An 18,295-nucleotide genomic window follows, 5' to 3' on the forward strand; every position below is an offset into this window, starting at 1 on the left:
GATAAAAACAAATATCTCAGAAGATTGTTCTAAATGAAATGATACTTTATGAGAGTCTGGCCCAAGGGACAAGTCATATTTTCCCAATTATGCCCCTACTTCTCTAATTGTCCTTCTCTCTCTCAGCATGTGTGTGGTTAGGTCATTTTTCTCTATACAGCAACACATTACATTGACCCAGGGAAAACTGAGTCATTAAAATGGAAATAACATTTTATGCAGTTTGAAGAATATCTTGGAGAGACTCGGTGATTATAACTAGGAGTACTGGTTCTTTAGCATCTTTCTAGAGTTGATGAGCATTGTGTTAACAGAAAAGGAAGGTTCTTTCTTAGCAATAAGAAAGAGAAGAACTGACCCTAAGAAAATGCTGCAAGAAGAATTACCATATGATTTTTTAAAAATGTTCATTACCTACAATTTGTTTTAGGACACAGAAGCTATTCATCAGATCTCCATGACCATGTACAATCTGACTGGCTACAACACAGGTGCCTTCACCCTTTTGGGTATTCCAGGACTTGAGCAGTACCACGTCTGGATCGGCATCCCCTTTTGCCTCATCTATTTCATGGCCATTGTGGGTAATAGTATCCTTCTGAATGCAATGGCGCATAGTCTTCATGCACCCATGTTCTTTTTCCTTTCTATGCTGGTTATTACTGACCTCATACTATCTACCACCTGTGTCCCAAAAGCTCTGAGCATCTTCTGGTTTGGTGCCCAGGAAATCAGGTTTCCCGGCTGTCTCACACAATTATTCTTTCTGCACTACAGCTTTGTTCTGGACTCATCTATACTGCTGGCCATGGCATTTGACTGCTATGTGGCCATCTGTTCACCCTTGAGATACACCACTATTATGACCCCCAGGACCATTGTCACAGTTGCTGTGGGAATCTCCTTCAGAAGCTTCTGTGTTATTTTCCCATGTGTTTTCCTTGTAAATCGTCTACCCTTCTGCAGGACACATGACATCCCTCACACATACTGTGAGCACATAGGTGTTGCCCTACTAGCCTGTGCTGACATCTCCATCAATATCTGGTATGGGTTTTGTGTTCCCATCATGGCCGTCATCTCAGATGTGATTTTAATTGCTATTTCCTACATCCTCATCCTCTGTGCTGTCTTTCACCTCCCTTCTCAGGATGCTCGCCAGAAGGCCCTGGGCACCTGTGGTTCCCACGTCTGTGTCATCCTCATGTTCTATATACCAGCGTTCTTCTCCATCCTTGCACATCGCTTTGGTCACAATGTCCCTCAGACCTTTCACATTGTGTTTGCCAACCTCTATGTTATCATCCCACCTGCCCTCAACCCTGTCGTGTATGGAGTAAAGACCAAGAAAATCCGAGACAAAGTCATTTTCCTGCTCTTTCCTATGAGGTCCTATTGATACATGCCTGAAATCTAGGAGGCAGGGGGCTGTGCTTTTGTTTTCTTTATTATTTTTTTATTTTTGGCAGAAGTCTTCCCAGCCATTTCAATTGCAAAAAATTAAAATTTTAGTCTAAGAAATAATATATAGTACATATTAAATATTGTTTCTGGAAACCAGAAAATGGCAATTTCTTTTGATTGCTCTAATGTGATACAAAACTTTAAATGAAATAAATAAAATGTGCAGTATCTTTTTTTCTTTATAAAGATGTTTCTAGGGAATCTGAAAATTTTTCCATGTTTATACATTATGAAAATTTCTATGTCATAATAGAGCAAGACATTTCTACCTTAATGACTATGTGAAGTTCTAGACTTTTAATTTGGCTACTACAACTCATTTCTGAATGGCATCAAGTATAGGTCCTGGAATGTATTTAGTACATAAGCAATGTTTATCAAGAGAAAAATGAAAAGGGAGGTTCAAGAGGGCAGGGACATATGTAAACCTATGGCTAATTCATGCTGATGTATGGCAGAAACCAACACAATATTGTAAAGTAATTATCCTTCAGTTAAAAACAAACAAATTAAAAAGAAAAGATGAAATAATCTTATTTCATGGAATAATTTTATTCCATGAAATAATCATGGAATTATTAAACTGAGATTGCAGATGTTTATTTTGAACAAGGAAGGAAGAAGACAAAGATGAAATGCAAAGCTCATTTTTCATTTAATCTTGAGAAAGCCCAACAAGATGGAGAGGGTAAAGGCTTCTAAGAAGAAATATACAGAAGAAGCTAAATTCCACCGCCTGTAAGATAGAAAAGCATGTACATATGTACAGACTAAGATGTGGGCTTGAAACTTGACTGATTAGAAGTACCGCTTGTACTGAGTCTCTTCTTCATTTTTGTATCCCCAAACGCATGTCATGTCAAAAATGTATTTATATTATTCTTTTTGAATTGATGTTATTCTTTCTCTCTTCAAACTCAGTATGCCTGACTTGGTCATAGTGAGTCATTTAGTCACTAAATCAGTTAAGAAATAGCTGTCTTTGGTGTTTGATGGGTGCTTAAGGTAGCTGATGTCTGATTTTCTCCTATATCTATCTGACCTTAGAGTCTACTCCTATTTTCTGAACAATTTGCAGATTACCAGTCCAAGGTAAGCATCCCTTTCCTTACCACTGAGGGTCAAACACTCATCCGTTTTTATCTGGATCAGAACACCAGAGTTCTGCATGGTGTCTCTACTTCTGTTCTGCTTTCTCTCCTCTGTTATGCCTCCACTCACAGGTCACCAGATTTATATTTCTACAGTAGTGCTCAACATAAAATTTTAGTATGAACAATATACTCTTGGGACTCAGAGTCTCAAATTTCAATATATAATTACTTTACTATGGGACCTAGCCATGTATGTTGTTTCCAAAATTATTTGCAGAAATAAAAATTTTTATGAAGTATAAGTAGGAGATAAAGTAGAGGCAAAAAGGAAAAGCAGAGATAAAGATTTTAAAAAATAAGACAAGAAAATTTAATGTAGTTGTCATGTGCTATGAGTTCTCTTTGTCTTACTCCACGTGGTTCAAGAATTCAGCTCTAGTTAAGCAAGATTTAGTTGCATAATTCACAGTGCCTTTAAAAAGTCAGGTGTCCAGAGAAGTAAAACTACTTATTCCTGAAATGAAGAGAGGAAGAGATATATTCAGACTTCTTAGAAAAAGGGCACCAAGTAATATAATTAATCACATTCTTACGTAATATACAGCTTCATGGGATTCTTCAGTCCATTATCCTAGTATAGAGCACTAGAACACCCTAACTTTCTATTCAACAGCAGCTAACAATTTAGTGGGGAATCAGCATAATGCTAGCCTCCTTAAGCATGCTTTAGTCCTGATATTCTGGGGCATTCAGAGTACTAAGTGGACTTCAGGCAATCATTACTCATTCTTTCATTCCAGAGTATTTAGCCAATATGTGACACAAATTTTTACATCTGAAACCCTGTGTTAGGCATTCTTTTCACCATGTTGAACAAAACAGAGACAGCCCTCATCTTAGTGGAGCTTTCAGTCCAGTGAGGGAAACAAGCCTCAATCATATCAACACCCAACTGAACATATAATTTTAGATTGCATTGTTTTAAAACAGACAGAAACCAACCAAAATTTTAAAAGCAGTGCCTTTGTGAGAGAGACTATCAGAGGACAGCAGCTTCAAGTTAGGTTTTTCGAAAAGCCCTACCTAAAAGAAATTACATTTTCTCTAAAAACAATGGGAATCATGGGATGTCATTCACATAGGGGTGGATGGATGGCATCATTCAAGAAGAAAAGTTGAAAGGTCTGTACACTGAAAACTATAAGATGTTGATAAAAGAAATGCAGAAGACACAAATACAGATTTACCCATTATTCAAAAGTAAAACATTCTTAGGACTTTTCAAAAGCCTAAATGGCATAAGGCCAAAATTACCTTGAGATGCATATGGCTAACAGATTCACAAAATAAACTGAGATAAAACATAGATTCTCAGTGACACAGTTTAAAGCTATGACGACTTGACACTGAGATGCTGAGTGTGATTCCTGAGGAAGGAGCTTCGTGGAGCCAGTCTTGCTGCTCTGGGTATGTGCTGTGTTGCAAAGACTGGTTGCAGAAGGAATGCTGAACATTGTTTTCCATTGTCACATTTTTCATTAAAGCAGTATCCATCTTTGAAAATTAATAATTTGATTTAAAAAGTTCATGCGACTAATGAGGTGTGACATTTGAAGAGCTTAGGCACATTGAAAAATGGGTTTGGGGAGGTAGTGAATGTAGTCTGGGACAAGATGGTTTTGAAGCTGAAGTGGATGTTTAACCAGTGTTGGCCCAAAGAGGATGCCCTTTGATACCCAACAGTCATCTTCACATTGTCCTTCAAAGGAAATAGCATCTAGGATTTGTTCCACTCCTATCTTAGTAGATAGAGTTCCAACCAACTTTCCCATTTCCCAGTTTTTATGCTCTCATCCACATATATACGGGGTCCTCCATTTTAATTTTACGGGCAAAATAAAAGGCACAAAAATCCGCTGAAGAGCTTTTGAATGCAGATCCTGGGGCCTTACTCAGAAAAGCAGTATTAGATGATCCTGAATTTGGCCAGGCATTCCAGCAGGTGCATGTGAGTCCCCCACTGTGTTAAGCATTTTCAAAACACTGCCCTACATAGTCAACCCTTATTCTTGAGAGGTAGAGACTATGTTATCACCTTTTTATAGACAAGATGTACCTTGCTCCAAGTCTTTCATCTGGTAAGTGAGGTGATAGACTAAAAATCTGGGTAATCTGATAGGTGAGCACACATGGTCACACACCTTCAGGCACAGAGCTTACAAAAACAAAAATATAGAGAGAACAAGATGGCAGAAGAGTAGGTGGACATGGATTACATTTCTTTCCAAGGATACGTCAGGAATACACCTTCAGACACAGAAGTGCATGCAGAACACCAGAGAGTGAGAGTGGACACGAGTACCTGACCAATGCAAAAGAATATATAGAACCATGCAAAACTCAGTAGGATGAAGAAACTAGGAGGAAAAACAGGAGTGTTAGTAGGACTGGACGTGCCCTCGGCTGGTTGGGGAACTGAAGCACGGATCTGCTCCCCACATCCAGGTGATTGTCTGAGTCAGAGAAGAAACATTTAAGGCTGAGAGTGAAACAGCTGATCTGTGGCAGACTAAATGGAATGAGAATCAGATAGTCCTTGTCGTAGCCATCCATAATCCAGACAGGGATGCAGGTCCCCTGGACTACTTAGGGACTGGGAGCTGGAGTTTAGGGATTGTGGAGCAATCCCAGGGCAAGGGCTGCTGTTGGCTCCAGAGAGATCGAAGGGATGTGAGGGAGGAGATTGTGATGGGAAATGCCTGTGGAGGGAATCTGGGCAGCCATGGAAGCAAGGCAATACTGCTGAGTCACGCATAGGGGGTGGAACCATCACCATAGCCTCTCTCTCCCCACACACCAGCTTCGGCAGCTGAACAATAGAGAGGCTGGCCCATCAAATGCCTGACACCCTGAACTACAGAGTAGGACGCCACCCAGGGTGCCCCTTTAAGTGCCTGATGTGTCGATCTACAGAGTAGAAAGCCCAGAAATAAACCCATGAACCTATGGTTATCTTCTTTTTGACAAAGGGGGCAAGAATATGCACATATGCACTGGGGCAAAACAGTCTCTTCAATAAACAGTGCTGAGAAAACTAGACAGCTACATGTAAAAGAAGGAAATTAGAATACTTCCTAACACCAAACACAAAAATAAACTCAAAATGGATTAAAGACCTAAATGTAAGACCAGAAACTATAAAATTCTTAGAGGAAAGCATAGGCAGAACACCTGATGGCATAAATAAAGCAAGCTTCTCTATGACCCACCTCCTAGAATAAAGGAAATAAACACAAAAGGAAACAAGTGGGACCTGATTAAACTTAAAACAATTTTCACAGCAATGGAAACTACAAGCTAGGTGAAAAGACAGTCCTCAGAATGGGAGAAAACAAAAGCAAATGAAACAACTGCCAAAGGATTAATTTCCAAAATACATAAGCAACACGTATACAACTCAATGCCAGAAAAACAAAAAACCCAATCAAAAAATGGGAAAAAGACCTAAACAGACATTTCTCCAAAGAAGATAAACAGATGGCTAACAAACACATGAAAAGATGCTCAACACCTCTGATTATTAGAAAAATGCAAATCAAAATTACAATGAGATATCACCTCACACAGGTCAGAATGGCCCTCATCAAAAAGTCTAAAACAATATATGCTGGAGAGGGTGTGGAGAAAAAGCAACGCTCCTGCAATGTTGGTGGGAACATAAATTGATACAGCCACTATGGAAGACGGTATGGAGATACCTTAAAAAACTAGGATTAAAACCACCATGTGACCCAGGAATCCCACTCCGAGGCATATACCCTGAGGAAACCAAAATAAAAAAAGACACATGTATCCCATTGCTCACTGCAGCACTATTTACAATAGCTAGAACATGGAAGCAGCCTAATTGTCCATTGACAGATGAATGGAAAAACAAGTTGTGGTATATATTAGTTCAGTTCAGTTCAGTTCAGTCGCTCGGTCATGTCCGACTTTTGCCATCCCATGATCTGCAGCATGCCAGTCTTCCCTGTCCATCACCAACTCTGGGAGTTTACTTAAACACATGTCCATTGAGTCGGTGATGCCATCCAACCATCTCATCCTCTGTCATCCCTTTCTCCTCCTGCCTTCTATCTTTCCCAGCATCAGGGTCTTTTCAAATGAGTAGTTCCCATCAGGTGGCCAAAGTATTGGCCAAAGTTCAGCTTCAGCATCAGTCCTTCTAATGAATATTCAGAACTGATTTCCTTTAGGATGGATTTGTTGGATCTCTTTGCAGTCCAAGGGATTCTCAAGAGTCTTCTCCAACACCACAGTTCAAAAGCATCAATTCTTCAGCACTCAGCTTTCTTTATGGTCCAACACTCATATCCATACATGACTATGGGAAAAACCATAGCTTTGACTAGATGGACCTTTGTTGGCAAAGTAATGTCTCTGCTTTTTAATATGCTGTCTATGTTGGTCATAACTTTTCTTCTGAGGAATATGCGTCCTTTAATTTCATGGCTGCAATCACCATCTGCAGTGATTTTGGTGACAAGAAAAATAAAATCTGTCACTGTTTCCATTGCTTGCCCATCTATTTGCCATGAAGTGATGGGACCAGATGCCATGATCTTAGTTTTCTGAGTGTTGAGCTTTAAGTCAACTTTTTCACTCTCCTCTTTCACTGTCATCAAGAGGCCCTTTAGTTTTTCTTCACTTTCTGCCATAAGGGTGGTGTCATCTGCATATTTGAGGTTATTGATATTTCTCCCAGCAGTCTTGATTCCAGCTTGTTCTTCATCCAACATGGTGTTTCTCATGATGTCCTCTGCATATAATTTAAATAAGCAGGGTGAGAATATACAGTCTTGCTGCTGCTGCTGCTAAGTCAGTTCAGTCATGTCTGGATCTGTGCGACCCCATAGACTGCAGCCCACCAGACTCCACCATCCCTGGGATTCTCCAGGCAAGAACACTGGAGTGGGTTGCCATTTCCTTCTCCAATGCAGGAAAGTGAAAACTGAAAGTGAAGTTGCTCAGTCGTGTCTGACTCTTTGCGACCCCATGGACTGCAGCCTACCAGGCTCCTCCATCCATGGGATTTTACTGGAGTGGATTGCCATTGCCTTCTCCACGTACAGCCTTGATGTGCTCCTTTCCCCATTTGGAACCAGTCTGCTGTTCCATGTCCAGTTCTAACTATTGCTTCCTGACCTGCATTCAGATTTCTCAAGATGCTGTCAGGTGGTCTGGTATTCCCATTTCTTTCATATTTTTCCACAGTCTGTTGTGATCCACACAGTCAAAGGCTTTGGCATAATCAATAAAGCAGAAATAGATGTTTTTCTGGAGCACTCTTGATCTTTTCGATGATCCAATGGATGTTGGCAGTTTGATCTCTCGTTCCTCTGCCTGTTCTAAATCCAACTTGAACATCTGGAAGTTCATGGTTCATGTACTGTTGAAGCATGGCTCAGAGAATTTTGAGCATTTCTTTATTAGCATGTGAGATAAGTACAATTGTGTGGTACTTTGAGCATTCTTTGGCGTTGCCTTTCTTTGGGATTGGAATGAAAACTGACCGTTTCCAGTCCAGTGGCCAATGTCGAGTTTTCCAAATTTGCTGGCATATTGAGTGCAGCACGTTTATATACACAGTGGAATATTACTCAGCCTTAAAAAGGAACACATTTGAGTCAGTTCTGATGAGGCAGATGAAACCAGAACCTATTAACAGAGTGAAATGAGTCAGAAAGAGAAAGATAAATACTGTATTCTAACATATATACTCAATCTAGAAAAATGGTACTGAAAAATTTATTTACAGGGCAACAGTGGAGATACAGACATAGAGAACAGGCTTATGGACACAGCGAGATGGGAGAAGAGGGTGAGATGTGTGTAAAAAGTAACACAGAAGCTTACATGACCATATGTAAAATAGATAGCCAATGGGAATTTGCTGTATGGCTCAGGAAACTCAAACAGTGGCTCTGTCGAGGGGTGGGATGGGGAGGGAGATGGGAGGGAGGTTCCAAAGGGAGGGGCTGAATGTACACCTGTGGCTGATCCATGTTGTGGTTTGACAGAGAACAAAAAATTCTGTAAAGAAAGTATCCTTCAATTAAAAAAATAAATTAAAAAAAATATGTGCTAGTAGGACAAAGCATAGTTCATGATAACTCATCAGAAAATAAAAATTAATAATTATATGTAAGCTTTATAATTAGATTAGCCATGTTACATAATTGTAGTTCTCTAGTCCTATGCCTTTGATAATGCCTAATTATCATGTAAAAATAAATAGATAATTAAATACCCAGAAAAAAATTATATATACCCTGAGGTTGTGTTAGCTCACAGGCCCCATCAGGGTTAGGGTAATCTTCTTTATAGTCTTCTCTTGAGGATAAAAAGAGAGGGTGTTAGAGTCCCTCAGGCCCTAATTATTTACCTCTTCTTGGCATTGAACAATGGCCGGTGTGGTGGGGGTGGTGGGTGGGGAAAGAACAGGGAATCAGCCTATCAGTCTTTTTCTTCCATCTCCCCTTTTTTTCTTGGGTTTATATGTCTGGTCCTCTTGCAGATTTTTTGTGTGTCTATCACCATAATCTTTCTGCTCTGCATTTAGCCCAGTAACCAAACTAGGTGAGTGCTGGTTATTTGAAGAGGTTTGGTTGTAAATATGATTTTGAGAGAAAGAGAGAGTGAATGAAAAACTCAAGGTTCCATTTTCTAGGAGCCATGGACTGAGTGCTACAACTTTTTCCCTGAACAACTCAGATTTTGAAGCTGAATTGATGGTCTCCTGTACTTGGATACATGCTTCAAGTGATTAGAAAGATAAACTGCTGGATTAAGGATGGCCAAGGTAAGTATTGTTCTGGTCACTTCTGTCAGATGTGTGGCAAGAACCCATAGCCCTAACTTGACGAGTGGACTTAAGTATGTGGACATTCTTGTTTTGAGAGTCTACTGCTACCATCCTTCTCTTGATCTCAAATGAACAGCTCATGTTTATTCCCTCCTGGGAAGTGAATCATTTTTAATACAATTTTCAATGGTTACACTTCATTTACAGTCATTACAAAATATTGGCTGTATTCCCCCTGTAGTACAATACATCCTTGTGGCCTCTTACACACAATAATTTGTACCTCCTACTCCCCGACCACTGTATTGCTCCTTACCCCTTCTCCCTCCCTGGTAATCACTAGTGAAATCTCTATATCTGTGAGCTAGCTTCTTTTTCGTTATATTCAGTAGTTTGTTGGTTTCTTTTCTTTTCTTTTTTTTTTATATTCCACATATAATTTATATCCTACAGAATTTGTCTCTCTCTGAATTATTTCACCCTCCAAGTCCATTTATGTTGCTGCAAATGGCAAAATTTCGAGGACTTAGTCTTTAAAAAATTAACTCAAGAGTAAATATTTTGGGAAATTACAAAGAAAATGGCAATGAGACAATTCTGTCATGAAATACTTTGTGTTTTTCGTAGTGTATGTGTGTATGATGTACGCCTTCATGTATGAGAGCAAAAAGGGGGTTTGTGTAAGATTGTGCTCAGTCTCTCAGTCCTGTCTGACTCTTTGTGACCCGATGGACTGTAGCCTGCCAAGCTTTTCTGTCCATGGGATTCTCCAGTCCATGGGGATGCTCCAGGCAAGAACACTGGAGTGGGTTGCCATGCCCTTCTCCAGGGGATCTTCCCAACCCGGGCTTGAACCCAGGTCTCCCACATTGCTGGTGGATTCTTTACTGTCTGAACCACCAATGAAGCTCAAAACAAACACAACCATGATGCATTGGCTGGAAATCAAACCGGGGTCTCCTGCATCGGAGGCAAGAATTCTACCACTGAACCACCAATGCCCCTATTGTGTAAGATTGCGTGTGGGTAAATATATGATGGTAAAATGTATGAGAAAATGCAAGGATAGATCAAGGGATGCTTAAGATTTTAAGAACTAATAAGTGTGTGTGTATCTAAAAGTAAATGTCTTGTAGCCTGTGTGTCTATCTAATAGAATATGTATTTGCAAAGAAATAATTGTACTTTTGGACAGAAATCTTGACCAAAATTGTTATTAAGTCCAAAGCATTAGGATATTATACAACTGTATAGTTTACAGAGTGCTGGAAAAAAGTATTTTTCGAGGAGCAAAATTTAAATTTAAGTTATACCTGTTTACCAGCATAGTGTGGGACTCAGGCAGTATTGGCTAAATTGAATTAAGTTTTTGAATGGCAAAAAAGTGTATGGACCTCACAAATAGAAGAACAACAGTCATCATGAAGTTGAAAAAGAGTGAATAATTGCTGGGGGCAGAGACTGATATTAAACAGTGACAGAGGAAGCCAATATTAACTACCAATGTCCGTAATTATCATGTGTACTGTAATCCACCAACCCACAGAAAAATATGTCCTGGAAATTGGTAGTTTGTAACAACAGTATACTGTGGATACAAAGTGATTCATGTCAGTATGGAATACTGCTTGGAAAAGCTGTGTAAAGCATCAGAGGCAACCAGAGTGAATAAGATAAACTCTTTAAGGGAATGACTGTACTTTCCAACATATATGAGACAACCTGGCTCCTGCTGGTACCCGCTATCTTCATAACAATCTTTCTTCATACAAAAGTGTCTCACTTTGAATTATAATTAGACAGCCACTTTATTTTGGGGGATATATAATGAGCTGTTGGAAGTGAGAGTGACTCAAATGAGCCTAACATTTATCCCCCTCTGTCCTTAGGAACTGGGACTTGTGCCATCCTGGTCTGCTATGGTCCTTTTCAACCTGAGCAGTGACAACCCAGGACCCTTCATTCTGGTGGGGATCCCAGGCCTGGAGCACGCCCATGTGTGGATTGGGATTCCCTTCTGTATCATCTATATGGTAGCCATTGTGGGAAACTGCATCCTTCTCTACCTAATCTTGGTGGAGCGCAGCCTTCACGAACCCATGTTCTTCTTTCTCTCCATGCTGGCCATGACTGACCTCACCTTGTCCACAGCTGGTGTTCCTAAAACACTCAGTATCTTTTGGCTTGGGGCTCGAGAAATCACATTCCCAGGGTGCCTCACACAAATGTTCTTCCTCCACTACAGCTTTGTCCTGGATTCAGCCATCCTGATGGCCATGGCATTTGACCGCTATGTGGCCATCTGTTCTCCCTTGAGATACAACACTATCTTGACCCCCAAGACCATCATCAAGATTGTGGTGGGAATCTCCTTTCGTAGTTTCTGCATCGTCCTGCCAGTTGTATTTTTGCTCACACGCCTACCTTTCTGTAGGACACGCATCATACCACACACATACTGTGAGCACATAGGTGTTGCCCGGCTCGCCTGTGCGGACATCTCCATCAACATCTGGTATGGCTTTTGTGTTCCCATCATGACAGTCATCTCAGATGTGATCCTCATTGCTGTTTCTTACACACTCATCCTCTGTGCTGTCTTCCACCTCCCCTCCCAAGAAGCCCGCCAGAAGGCCCTGGGCACCTGTGGTTCCCATGTCTGTGTCATCCTCATGTTTTATACACCTGCCTTTTTCTCCATCCTTGCCCACCGTTTTGGACACAATGTCTCCTGCACTTTCCACATCATATTTGCCAACCTCTACATTGTTATCCCACCTGCCCTCAACCCCATTGTTTATGGAGTGAAGACCAAGCAGATCAGAGAAAAGGTCATCATTTTATTTTCTATAAAGGGTACATTATAGTGTTCCACTGTGCAATGGAAAAGTTAGGAGAAGTTTTTAATGTATATTAATGTGTAAGAATTTTTTAAAAGGTAAATGTTATTTAAAGTAAGAGCAGATTTTGTGTTTTATGAATATGTTATGATTTATATGAAAGAAAGATTTTTATGTATTAAAATACTCCTTAATGACCTGATTGTTTTTGGAATATGAAATTGCGCAGGATACAATCTGGAAGAAGGAGGGGAAAGCAGAGTGCTGAGTTAGTTTAAATAGAAAATAGCAATAACGATTTAGAAATTGAAATTTGTAGTTATGGAGAGAGAAAAATATGTGAAATGGAACAAAGACTCTGAAGAAAAGAGATTAAAACTGAAAATATAAAATTGAACTTTTTTGCTTAGGGGGTTATTAGATGGATTTAGGACATTTTTAATAACACAAATTCTAATTATTGTCCATGTTATGTTTATGTAGTTCACTTTAAATGCCCAATCCTTAGATACCAAAGACCTTCTAGTACAAGTCTGTTATAAATAATGAGTTCTATCAACATTGCTATAATAGGAATAAGAGAAAATACTTATCAATGCCATGGTTTTTGGGAAGGGAAAGTAGCTTTTAGGCTCCAAGACATACTAATAAAGTGAACTTCAGAAATAGTGCTCAGGAAAAATGACTCCCTAAAATAACTGGAGATCTGAGAAGAAGGCTGGACTTCCTACAACATTCCTACAATACATAGGTGAGAACTCAAGCCAATATGAAAGTAAAACAAAACAAAAAAACAACAACATTGGCTGGAAGACTTGTGGAGTTCTTATCTACAGAGTCTATTTCCTTGATCAAAAGACTCAATACTAAAATACATTTCTTTGGTGAGTTGTCGGGATGAGAATGGGAAAGCTACAGTAAAGTAATACATTCAAGGTAAGATGCACCCAAATGTCGTAAGTATTAGAATTGAGAAGGTATATGTTGTAATCAAAGAAAGATGTGGAGTTCTTTCCATCTGTTTTTTTGAAAATTGTCTTTTCAACCAGGAGAATCCCAGGAACAGAGGAGCCTGGTGGGCTTCTGTCTATGGGGTCGCACAGGGTTGGACACGACTGAAGCGAGTTAGCAGCAGCATTCAACCAGGAATTGCTTATTTAGTACCTAATATAGTTCAAGTTTTGTCCTAAGCATTCAGGATTAATAATATGGAAGAGGCTCTGCTTTGCTTCTCTGGAGCTTATTTTCCAGGGAGAGTAACAAATAAGGAGCAAGAAAATAAATGTGTTACTTTCAAATAGTAATATAATCAATAGAAAAACAAAATCAAATACAATGATAGACTAAAACTTGATGAGAAAGACAATGGCAGAGAGAACAGAACATGCAAAGACATGCAAAGGCCCTGGGGCTGAAAACAGCTTGACATGAGCTGAGGCTAAAAACAAGGTCTGTGTGGTCACAACAGAGTGAGGTGGGATATGAGGTGAGGGATTAGGGGCAGGACCATATCCCGGGGGACTGGAATCGTCCAGACCTCATTTTTAGAAGAGGAAACTGAAGCTCTTAGAGGAAAATGACTTTTCCAAAGCACATGGCAAGGGAGTCATAAATATGGAGCTAGAAAAGAATCTGCTAAGTCCTACTGATAGTCTCACTGAACATAACATAACCTTACTCATGTGAAAGCAGACTCCAGAGGAAGGTAAAAAAAAAAAAATTATCTAGGAGAATCAGAGCCGATTTTTGTTGTTTTTGTATGCTAAGTTGTGTTCGACTCTTTGAGACCCCATGGACTGGAGCTCTGTCAGGGTCTTTTGTTCATGGGACTTCCCAGGCAAGAATACTGGAGTGGGTTGCCATTTCCTTCTCTCGGGATTGAGCCCTGGTCTCCTACATTATCAGGCAGATTCTTCACCACTGCGCTGCCTGGGAAACCCATTATTGTTTTTGTGAACTATATTTATCTTCAATTAAGCCACAGTTGACTAAGTGAGTATTCTGTATTTTTGTGCCAGCTTGCTAAAAATGCTGTTGGATATCAAAAGAGATGATCTCTTATTCTTCTGGTTATTTACATCTCACTGAGAACATGGATTTTTCCAAGAGAAGATATTTTAAAAAGTTTACTGATGGAAAACTAAATAAATAGAGACTGAGCTGGGATCATTTAAAAATACATACTTCTTTCATCCTGGAATCTGCGGTTATTCACTGACATGCACGAATGGCTCCCTTGGAAGCTTAATGACCTAGAAAAAACAACAAAGGAAGCGACTGTCTCCCCTTCCTTCTCCAGCCCTCTATCTTTGGGCTAGTTATCTATTATAACTTTTCTAGCCTTCTCAGGAGAGTTTATTTCTATGACTTTATGGCCTCTTTGCTGATAACTCTATATCTTAGTTTTCATGTGTAATCTTTCTGATAAATTTCAGTGCTTTCTTACCTCATAGGGTCAATACCAATATTAAAAGCAAAATGTAAGTAAGTGTGCTTTGCAGATTGTAAAACATCATTCTAATGTTAGCTGTTATGTTAGTATTTTCACTAATTACCACTAAGATTCTCATGTCAGACTCATCCTATTCAAACCCAAGCTCATCATTGTTATTTAAAATCCTTCCCTTTACTGTTTATAAGAGGAGAAAACTGGTTAAACCCTGATTTGCTCTTCCTTTAAGTTTAAATAGCTGCTAATGTCTCTTTCTGGTGAGGTTGATTATGAATATTCTATTCCATGTCAGACCATGAATGAAATTACATGTTCTGGTTTTAATGAAAAAAGAATAATTATACAAAAATCATCAGTGACTGTCTCACACATAAGTTGCCTTGTCCTATATCTATTCCTTTTTGCAAATTCCCATCTCTTATATTAAAGATATCTGAAACTAGCACAACATTGTAATGCAACTATACTCCAATAAAAATATTTTAAAATGACATTACCAATAGAGGCATTAGTTATTTTATCTTCCTACACTCAGAATTTAGAACTGGACTCTACAAATTGTTTAGTTGCTAGGCTATATCCGACTCTTTTGCGACCCCATGGACTGTAGACCACCAAAACTCCTTGTCTGCGGGATTTTCCAGGCAAGAATACTGGAGTGAGTTACCATGCCCTCTTCCTGACCCAGGGATCAAACCCACAGTTCCTGCATTGGCAGGTAGATTCTATATGGCTGAGCTACCAAGGAAGCCCACTCCACAAATAGTAGGAATTGATAAATGTGTCCCTGACACCTTTAATAACTTAAATTATTAAGTAAATTTACAAATGGTTTATGTCATATTTTCAATAGCATTCACAAAGTACATGTTATGTGAAAGGAAATACATATAAACTAGGAGTAGAGACACTGACCAAGTACACAACCTGCTAAAATCAAGAAGCTTATAATTTAGTAAAAGGAGTAAATCACATAAATAGGCAATTTACTCAGATAATCTTATGTATCACAAGGTACTGCAATGATTAGGTTAAAGTGCTAAGGAAGCATAAAGAAGCAAACTCAGTTAATTGGAGTCAAAGACAGCTTCCTGGAAGATTTCTGTAACTGTCTTAAAGGAGAGTTCATTTCTGTGATTGTCTTAAAGAACACAAAGAAAGTGAACCTCAAGGATAATGGGAATTGGATGTGCCTGACAGAAGGGATGGTCTGAGCGTACATGGGAAGCCATGTGTTCCAAAGATCTGAAAGTGTAAATTGATGGAGGCATCATCCCTAGTGGTGATGCACTGCTCAGGGGCTGTAGGGGTTGTGCAGTGAGAAATATGGGAGCTCATAAACTAGTCTTCAGTGAATGTAGGGGACTGATCGGAGTACCAGCAAATGAAGAACAGTCCTGTAGCTTGATGCTATAATCGGTATTTGAAAATTAAAAATCAGTCATACATTTGCTACTTCCTTTTGCAACCTAGTTGATAGATAAGCATAGGAGTCAGATGGATATAGAAGTGTGAGCTTTATTTTTGGTAGTGTTGGATTCAAGAATATGGTGTGACTATATATTCAGACTGGCTTTTACTGTTTTATCTCCAAGTCTAAACTTGGGAGGACACACCATGAATGAGTCAGAATTCGCAGAACAATAATTCTAGCTCAGTTGGCTGCAGAATCATGAATGTGGATGTACATATATGAAGACACATGTAGAGAAAGACCTCTAGATCAGCTCTTCTCAAAATGTCAGTGAGGAGTCACCACTTTTTTAATGTCCCCAAACTGTAGATTAATACTTTTGTTAAGTACAGTAAAATTAATTAGTAGAAAAATTTTAAATGTGTTGAATATAGAAGCCTTGTTTTTATTATTATATTCAAAAGGCATAAAATATATTACAATGCATAAAACCAGAAAAAAATAAAGAACTTACAGAAATTGTACACACTGTTTCTTGAAAGCATGCATACAGGTGACTAATGTAGAGAACTTAAATTATTTCATGAGATTTTGCCATTCTGCAACTATAGTTAAATGAAAGTTATAAGTGAAAACTGAAAGCCTCATATTTGTCAAGTATATCAATATTTAAATTTTTAATGTATTAAATGAGCTTACATTGATTTTGTTAATTTATCTAACAGGTTTGATTGATGACAATACTACTTCTAGGAAATAATTTCTGTTTAAATCATATTTTGTGTGTTGGTTTGATTAGTTTTTTTTGCTAATGTGAGTAGTCAGAAAACCTATCTGACAAAGGTTTATTAAGTAAAATGGCAGAGATAATTTTATAGCAATGACACCACTATAATTACATTTGCTTATCTTTTATTTATTTATTCAAGCAAAGCTATGCTTTCATTATTTTATCTTCAGTTTTATTAGTAGTCAGTTTCAATAATTTATCCTATACTTTACAGTTGAATTCAAATGATCTTTCAGTAGAAAGAGTAAATTCTGAATCCTGGAACTTCCTATGTTCCTGGAGTTTCCTATGTTGGATTTTGTTTTGATAAAAAAATAAAATTCAAAACATTCTATTAAATGTGTAAGGTATTCAGTGATAGTCTTTGTAGATGTGCAATATATAGCTCATAACTTATTGAAAATTATTGTTACTTTAAGGATTATATTGCAACATTCTGGAGACACTTTGACCTCCCAAATTTCTAACTTCCATATTTGCCTCTAAAACTTACCTACTATTGGAAAGTATGTTGCATAAAAGTATTAGAATGTTAATATTGCCATAGAGAGTCAAGTTAAAAAAAATCTGTCTGTCCAGTTTACTTCCTTAAGAAGTTGGACCAAAAGGTCATCTTATGGTAACGACCACCCTATATGTGAGACAGCAAAAGAGGCACAGATATAAAGAACAGACTTTTGGACTCTGTGGGAGAAGGCGAGGGTGGGATGATTTGAAAGAATAACATTGAAACATGCATATTACCATATGTGAAACAGATGACCAGTCCAAGTTTGATGCATGAAACAAGGCACTCAAAGCTGGTGCCCTGGGACAACCCAGAGGAATGGGGTGGGGAGGGAAGTGGGAGGGGGGTTCGGGATGGGGGACACATGTACACCCATGGCTGATTCATGTCAATGTATGGCAAAAATTACCACAATATTATAAAGTAATTAGCCTCCAATTAAAATAAATATTTTTTTTAAAAAAAGGTCATCTTCTTTTGCAGAAACAATGAAAGTTCATTCCATAGTTCAAACATCTCAATAGAGCTTTTCACTACAATAGCCATCATTCCTCATAGGCAGAAACTTGTTTTTGATCAGCTTCCATACTATCACACAATAAAGAGAATAACCTTGAATTTAACACAGTAAGTTTTATACAGTTCCCTATTTTGATTATCTAAACACATCATTCAGTTTAGCTTTTATTTTCCCTAGCAAGCCTTTAGGTTTACATTCTGATGTAATTAAGCTCCTTAATCTTGCTAGCTACTCCAGTGTGTTTGCCCACACCTATCACTGTTTCTATCAGTCAGTTCAGTCTCTCAGTCATATCTGACTCTTTGTGGCCCCATGGACTGCAGCACGCCAGGCTTCTCTGTCCATCAC

At 38.7% G+C, this 18,295-nt stretch overlaps 2 protein-coding genes across 2 annotated transcripts; both read left to right on the top strand.

The window, feature by feature from the left end:
- Window positions 1-457: 457 nt before the first annotated feature.
- Window positions 458-1,399, top strand: LOC133053989 (olfactory receptor 52H1-like). The gene has a single exon (XM_061138540.1). The coding sequence runs from the start codon at window positions 458-460 to the stop codon at window positions 1,397-1,399; it is 942 nt and encodes a 313-aa protein (XP_060994523.1).
- Window positions 1,400-11,330: 9,931 nt separating this feature from the next.
- On the top strand, window positions 11,331-12,290 carry LOC133054229 (olfactory receptor 52H1). Its single transcript, XM_061139061.1, has one exon. It carries the CDS (start codon window positions 11,343-11,345, stop codon window positions 12,288-12,290), a length of 948 nt encoding a protein of 315 aa, XP_060995044.1. The 5' UTR covers window positions 11,331-11,342.
- The last annotated feature ends 6,005 nt before the right edge of the window (window positions 12,291-18,295 follow it).

This window comes from Dama dama, chromosome 1 (genome assembly GCF_033118175.1).
Source record: "Dama dama isolate Ldn47 chromosome 1, ASM3311817v1, whole genome shotgun sequence".
NCBI classification, from domain to species: Eukaryota; Metazoa; Chordata; class Mammalia; order Artiodactyla; family Cervidae; genus Dama; species Dama dama.

Coding starts and splice junctions, on each gene's coding strand:
- LOC133053989 (XM_061138540.1), top strand. CDS start 458: ATGACCATGTACAATCTGACTGGCTACAACACAGGTGCCTTCACCCTT.
- LOC133054229 (XM_061139061.1), top strand. CDS start 11,343: ATGGTCCTTTTCAACCTGAGCAGTGACAACCCAGGACCCTTCATTCTG.